Source organism: Pyrus communis, chromosome 10, assembly GCF_041283825.1.
Source record: "Pyrus communis isolate YQ-2024b chromosome 10, ASM4128382v1, whole genome shotgun sequence".
NCBI lineage: Eukaryota > Viridiplantae > Streptophyta > Magnoliopsida > Rosales > Rosaceae > Pyrus > Pyrus communis.
Window position 1 is genome coordinate 16826353 of NC_142574.1, and position 7775 is coordinate 16834127.

General features: G+C 35.4%; 1 protein-coding gene across 1 annotated transcript; it reads left to right on the forward strand.

Annotated features, from left to right (window-relative positions):
* Positions 1-1799: 1799 nt before the first annotated feature.
* On the forward strand, positions 1800-6038 carry LOC137728011 (5'-methylthioadenosine/S-adenosylhomocysteine nucleosidase). The gene is made up of 8 exons (XM_068466890.2): positions 1800-1996; positions 2113-2176; positions 2647-2738; positions 3565-3671; positions 3972-4046; positions 5008-5082; positions 5342-5434; positions 5589-6038. Exons 1-8 carry the CDS (start codon positions 1903-1905, stop codon positions 5784-5786), a joined length of 798 nt encoding a protein of 265 aa, XP_068322991.1. The 5' UTR covers positions 1800-1902; the 3' UTR covers positions 5787-6038.
* The last annotated feature ends 1737 nt before the right edge of the window (positions 6039-7775 follow it).

Here is a 7775-nt window from a genome sequence, read left to right on the forward strand (position 1 = left end):
GATGGACTCAATGAAATAACCAATTAGAATTTAACATTTAAAAAAGCTATGCAGTTTTTGTTTCGGTTCGGTTTTAGATGGCCGGAACTGCAAACAAACCGTTTTTCCTTCATTCGGTTCAGTTTCAAACCAAAACCAAACCGTTCGGTGTGGTTCAATTTGGTTCATATTTTGGTTTCAGTTTTCGGGTTCAAGTGCCCACCCCTAGTGTCCCCGTTATAGTTAGGGTTAAGCTACCTAGCCATGGAGGCAGGTGAATGCACAACAATGGATCTTTAACTTTCAAACCATTGAGGGAGAGTACTCTATGATATGATTAAGAATCTTTGGCCAGAGTAAGCCTTCATGGCCCTTGAAGAATCACAAGCCCGATTCAGCACCATGTGTTCACCACCCTTGAATCAAATTCTACTTTGGAGATCGAATCAGAGGAATATTTTTCAAAAAGAATAGCTACACAGAAATTAAACCCTGAACACTCATTATTAGACAAATATTATTTTGTACACATTCTTTTATTATTCGTTGGAGGAATTTTCGTGTTTGCAAACAAATTTGAAATTTGAAAACACAAAAGGGAACACATTTAAAACTACCAAACCAATAGTCCTACAAACCAGTGTTCTAAAAATCGATTTAGCCAACCGCTTAGGTGCTGGGCCATAGAGCCCCGACCAGATTTAGGCCAAAGCGTTCAGTTAAGGTAGGAAAGATTCAGGCGCTAGGCAGCTTGAATCTCGTGGCAACTCCTAAACTCGCTACAACTCTCGCAATGATTCTGCAACTCCTAATCTCATATCGTATCAACAGAGCCTCAACAAAATTTCTGCAGCTCGTTGTCTGTGTGTAGATGAGGGAAAATAAAGAGTGCTATTTGACATTTAAATTCGTGGCAGCGCGAGCTGGATTTCAAATCCATTTTGAGGTTCTTAAGGATGAAGAACAAATGATAAAAATTTAATATGAAGGGTTTTTCACTTTCCAAGGGGTTTAAAGATGGTAACGATCTGGGCTCCACCTTTGGTGATGTGAGAGAGGTGGGGTGGACAAGTTACATGAAGAGTTATTAAATGACTTTTAATTATTAAATCACCCACTACGTGGAGTTTTTAACTTTTTAAAAGCTTGTGATATAGTAATACTAGGTATACTAAATTTACATACTAAATAATGTATCACCAATAAGAAATATCAATAAGAAATAACGATGATAATTAACACTTAAGAAATATATAATAAATTTACCTAAATTCGCCTAGTTCGCTTAGGCTCTCGTCTAGGCCCCCTAGATGCCTACACTCCCGGCTAGCGCCTATCTTTTTTTTTTTAACAAATGATTATGTACAATAAGGAGAAGGGGTGGACTTAGCCTTATAATGAACTATCAATAATGTGGTTTAAACTCGTATTTGACGAGAATCGTACCTAAAACCTTTCATTTACAAGTAAAAAAAAATCACTAGATCGTAGTATTATGTGACAACTAACATGAAAGATGAGTCCATGACTTTGTGTTTTTTTTTTTTTTTTTTTTTTTTTCCTTTTTTGTGTTAAAAACGTGACTTTCTCTTGCATTCTTGAATAACAAAAACAGATAGGCCTACAATAATTTCATTATTATTTTATATTAAAAGACAAACCCAAATAACCAACCAAGAAAATGGCAATCGTGCGGATGAGAACACGTGTACCAATACCCTCTAATCGTCGATCATAACCACCAATCAACGGTCGACGATCAAATCCGAGGTGGCGCCTTCTGATTGGTTAATTATCGAATTGTCCTTGACTCTCAGCCTCCGTCTTCTCAAGTCTCTCTGCGCTCGACTCAGTTTGTTTGGCAAGAAAGAAAATCGGCCGAGAAAGTGAAGGAAAAATCCAGAAAAAGAAAAAGAAAAATTAATGGCTCCTCACGGCGACAAATCGGACGCTACCGAGGAAGCCTTGGTTTCCGAAGCTGAGAAGCGCCCCATTTCCACCATCCTCCTCGTCATCGGTATGTTTGCTCCGTTTTGATACTTCCACTCTCGCTATTTGATATTTCCACCTCTTTCAGCTATTATTCCGATTTTAATTGTATAAAGTAATGATTTTTTTGGAGTGAATTAACAGCTATGCAGACTGAAGCGCTTCCAGTGGTGAACAAGTTCAATCTCACAGAGGATCCTGACTCCGTGTGAGTTCAAAATCTCTGGTTTCGACTTTGACTTAAATTTTTTAAATTGGGTACTGGGTGATTCAATTATTTATTTATTTTTGAATATTCCTTGTTTCCACTTTTTCATATGGAAATTTATGTGCTGTTTAATTTAGCAAAAGTGCTTTTGTTGCTCATCAAAAAAGTGCTTTTGTTTTGTTTTCAATTTTCAGAAAACAAACAGCAAATAGGAATTGTCCTCATTATTACTTGCTTAGTTGCTTTGCATATTATTCACGTTTTTGTGCCCCATTCAAGACCATTATGATCACTTTACAGTTCTCTAATTATGTGTGATTGTTAAAATCTGATTTTTTTTATTTGAGAAATGACCATCTTTGGCTATATTGTGAATTGAAGTTTGAGTATTAGGTATAGTGTTATATATCCCATTTAAGATTTTTTAGTTAGTCTTAATTTTTCTGATGTTTAATGCATGAATGGTGCAGGTTCCCAAACGGGGTGCCTTGGGTTCGGTATCACGGTTCTTACAAAGATCTTCAGATTAATCTAGTTTGGCCTGGAAAAGATTCTTCTTTGGGTGAGTTTTTTACTCTTTTGAGGTTTGGCTTTTCTTGTCAGGATAGATTTTGATAAATTGATTGTTTGTCTTGGTTATATCATGTTGAAAGAGTCTAACACAGTTTAAATCTGTTAATAGGATCTGTAAATTATAGAACCAAGCTGCCATGACTGCGAGGATTTTGTGAGTGGCTTAGTATAAATGGTTTGACCTTTCTCTTATAATAGGTATATGCAGGGCTAGGCTTTCAGTATTTTAGGGAAGGAAAACAGCTCAGAAGCTAAACTATAAGCAAATATAAAAAGAAAGATAAAGATGATGCTGCGAGTAATTGTAATATGTCATTTGTGTAGGACTATCTAGGAAAAAACGAAACAAGCCAACTTAGCGACCATGAGAATCCCATATACATCACTAATTAGTACAGACAGCTGATAGCACAAGAGGCCTAGCCTGTAGTTAATTAAGGGGGGTGCTATCCACACACCCATTTTTACTTCTCACACACCCTCTCACTTTTTGGCCGTCGAATTGAATAAATTGAAGAAGATCAATGGACAAAAATTAACAGGAGTGTGTGGGAGTAAAAAGGGGTGTGTGAATAACACTACCCTTAATTAACTACCCCTAAAGTTCAATTCAGTACTCAACTTCTACTGTATCAGTCTATCAAAATCATCCAGTGAATCCATGAGATTCTTTCTAAAGCAAGATGAGGTTTGTGTTTAAAATTTTACCACTCCTTGAAAATCATCTTATGTTATGATTGTTTCTTCCTTCGTTTTGGTCACTCTTGTTTAATCAGAACTTAAATGAAGAGGTGCTTCCTCAAATTTCTTTGCAGGGGTTGATTGTGTAGGCACAGTTTCTGCATCTCTTGTGACCTATGCTTCCATTCAAGCATTACAACCTGACCTAATTATCAATGCAGGCACTGCTGGTGGTTTTAAGGTATACCCACTTTGCTCTTCTCCTTATAGGATAAGTGTTAAGTTTCATTTTTATTTTCTCTCAGTGCACTATTAATTGGAGAATTTGTAGCTTCCTATAAAAGATGAAAATTTTGAAGATTTCAACTGTTACACTGTAGGGAGTCGGGGATCATGATATAATTAAAGTAAATCACAATTCCATAGTTGCATCACCGAGCACACAAACAGACACACACAACTTATTTATTAAGTATGTTGACATGTGTATTCATGAAGCATCTTGACATATTATGTATGACTGATTGATGGATGCTTTCAGGCCAAAGGAGCTTGCATCGGTGATGTGTATCTCGCATGTGATGTTGCTTACCATGACAGAAGGATACCTATTCCTGTGAGTGTTTCTCAGTTTTTGTAGTGAAGTGCTTTCGTGCTTGTTTAAGAGAGCAAATAATCTAAATTTATGTTCGTGCATAAGTTGGGTGCCTTTATTAGTATAGTATAAATTGAAAGCAGGCAAAGGATGGGAAGGGAAAGAGGGATAGACGATCCCTGAACTTTCAAGCTAGTTTAGAATTAACTTAAAACTTGTTAATTTAAGTCCCTGAATTTAGCAAAACGTGCACCATTGGTCCTTGCCGTCAATTTCCGTTTAAAATTCTGTTAGTATGATGATTTGGCACATATTTGGTCCCCACATGTCCAACGGTCACCTGATTGATTCTTTAACATATTGTAAGGAAATTGTGTGCTTAATTGGACGATAGATAACAATTCCTGTTTGCAGTATTTTCTGATAACAGCAGTCCTTTTACAAATACAGAGGCCCCAAAATCTTAGTCCAGTGCCTTTAGTAAATGTCAGTGACTTTTGTATGATCTTGTAGACTGAACTGAATGGTTGCTGCTTTTAAAAGTGGCCTAGAAAGATTAAAGCAGTAAAAAATTGGTGTTCTAATTGGAAGGGGTAAAGTACTCATAATTTATCGGAAGATGTTAACACTTTAGCCTTGACCCTTTGTTCAATTCAACTAAACTTTTGAGTATCTACACTTCTGATACTCCAAACATAGAATTGAAAGTTGAGGAGAAAGCCATATTGTGTATTGTCATGTGGTTGACGCCAACTAGAAGCCTTAATCAAATTATGTTTCAAACCACAATAATCTTTCTCATCTCAGCACTATTTCGACTTAGCAGAAGATGCAATATCTATTCCTAGCTAAAGGGAATAATGTTTCGCTACGAACCACCTTCCTGCTGTATTGGAATATTGATGTAGCCATTTGCATGGTAATTACGTATTTGAAATTTTGTACTCAGTTTTTCTCTGCCTTGTATGTATGTCTTCTACAGGTCTTTGATCTATATGGAGTTGGTTTACGGCAAGCCTGCGCGTCACCGAATCTTCAAAAGGAACTTAATCTGAAGGTAATTACCATGCAGAAAAATGCTTGGACTTATTTAAATATGTCACCCCTTAAATTGAATTACTTCCAAATCACTTGATATACTGCTGCTCGGTTTGCGTTTTAAATTGGTGTTCTCCATTATCTACACTAATGCGGTTAGGCATACGAATGTAAATTATGGTGCAGATTTTATTTATCACGATCTTGGATTTCCTTTTCCCTTTATTTGATAGCATCGCAAGTGCTCAGTGTCATTGACATTTGTGCGTATGCTTCAGGTTGGTAAACTGTCCACTGGAAACTCCCTAGATATGTCCCCACAGGACGAAGCATCGATCATTGCAAATGATGCTACAATTAAAGACATGGAGGTAATATTAGCATATTCTTCTTAACGTATTAAATCTTAGTATCACTGCTTACTTCGTGCAAAAAGTATCGAACCTATCTGTGTTTCTTAAAGTAATTTTGAAGTTTACTTCCATAATCCATTAAAGCAACTCTTTGAAATTTTTTGCGTTTCAGGGGGCAGCTGTTGCTTACGTTGCAGATCTGTTGAAAGTCCCAATCATATTTGTTAAAGCCGTGACTGACATAGTAGACGGTGAAAAACCAACTGCTGAAGAATTCTTGAAAAATTTGGCAGCTGTAACTGCTGCTCTTGAAGAGAGGGTCACCCAAGTCATTGACTTTATTAATGGAAAGTGCCTCTCTGATCTTTGAAGCATTTCGTTCAATCATATTATAGTTATGAAACATTATGTGATGAAAGAACGAAAAGTTTATCCGCCAAACTGCGATTCGTTAGGTTTCTGCAGATTTTTGCAAGTTGTTATTTTAAAGATCCAGGAAGAACTGATCATAGTTTGTGTAACTATGTATTTAAACAATACTAGCCTTTATGCGAGTGCTCACGCCCGTGTAAAAGGCATATTTTGAATCACGGCGTGCTACGCGCAACTTACACGTTTTAAATGTATTTAGCGTAAATTAACAAAAAGAAAGTTAAATATTTGAAGTAAATGAATAATTTTAGATCATGCTAAAAGAAAGCCCTCATAAACTAATTAAAGCAGCTGAATTCACATAATAAAATTAGTTTCTATAGAATTTACATTAAGAATAAAGAAAATAATATTTCATAAACAATTGATTGAATTACATTATTGCTAGTCTATTACGAGGCTAAGCTCATCCCCTCCCCCTTAGTGTAGATAATATCATTTGTTTAAAAAAAGTCATTTGACAACTAATTTAATCACATTATTATCCGCGTGCAAAAGACTTTTTTTTATAAACGGCATTACACACCTCTTAAGATGTTTTGAACGTGTTTAAAATAGAGAAAATAATATTTCATAAACAATTGATTGAATCACATTATTACTAGCACATTATGAGACTAAGCTCACCCCCTCCCTCTTAATGTAGACAATATCATTTGTTAGGAACAAAAAAAAATCATTTGACAACTAATTTAATCATATTATTATTCATGAAAGACCTTTTTTTTATAACCGGCATTACATGCATCTGAAGATGTTTTAAATGTGTTTAAAAATAGAGAAATTGAATCACATTATTGCTAGCCTATTGTGAGGCACAAATTAAAAAAAAAAAAAAAAAGCACAGAAATTAATTATTAAAAAAAATATTGCTAAAATGACGAAAATGCCCCTGCCTTATCTGATGCATTATTTTGGGATGCCTTTGAAGTTTTTCGTCTTGGAGGCATTTTTGCCTAAACATTTTTGTTGACGCTTGGTGACACCAAAATATTATTTACCTTTTCCATTCACTTAAAAAAAAATAAACACAAAAAAAATTAATTATTAAACAAATACTGTTAAAATTATGAAAATGCCCCTACCTTATTTGATGCATTATTTTGGGATGCAATTGAAGGTTTTGGTATTGGGGGCATTTTTGTCCAAATCTTTTCATTGAAGCTTGGTGACACCAAATAACTATTCACTTTTCCATTGGCTTTATATATTGTAGATTTATGGTGATTAAAATACATGTTCTCTTTTGGGCTTTGTAAGTAGATATATTTTTGGTGTGAACTGTCTATTACCTATTCGGAAGCCATTTGAAGATTTAATCCCTGTTTGAAGAGTCATCTTATGCTAAAAATACAGACAAATAGAAATTATTGTGTTTTTTTTGGAGCAACGACACATGGTATAACTGGTCCAGTTGTGTTATAATATTTGTGAATGTTTGTTTATATTATATATTAAAATTATAAGTCGACTCCATCCATATTACTATATATTATGTTTCAGTTTCCTTTGACGAAAAAAAAAAGTTTCAGTTTCCAAGTTGGTGGCCGCCATACTAAACAACTTCTCCCAATAAACTACCAACATACCAAAATCTGCCAAATATTAGATCACATTTTTGCTCTCTCCCCACAATAAGAGCTTACATGGAACGAGTTCACCATCATGTGACATTCTGTATCCACTAATACATTGTTAAGTACAAGTTTTTCTCCGCATGTCTATGTATTATTAGATCAGGATACCACGTAGCAATGAACACGTTCCATGCAAGTTGCTCTCTACCTGAACAACACACGCACATAGTTGATACTTCAAAAGGAGACATAATAATTCCATGGAGGAGAAGGTGAGGGAAGAGGGTGGAGATGTCAGGGGGTAGCCGGGTGGTGGTGAATAGTTTTGAGTATGTTTGTACGTTCTTCAA

Excerpts from the sequence above, each read along its gene's own strand:
- LOC137728011 (XM_068466890.2), top strand. The coding sequence starts at position 1,903 with ATGGCTCCTCACGGCGACAAATCGGACGCTACCGAGGAAGCCTTGGTT. Across the intron at positions 5,083-5,341 it reads AAAAGGAACTTAATCTGAAG|GTTGGTAAACTGTCCACTGG; the intron begins GTAATTACCATG and ends CGTATGCTTCAG. Across the intron at positions 5,435-5,588 it reads CTACAATTAAAGACATGGAG|GGGGCAGCTGTTGCTTACGT; the intron begins GTAATATTAGCA and ends TTTGCGTTTCAG.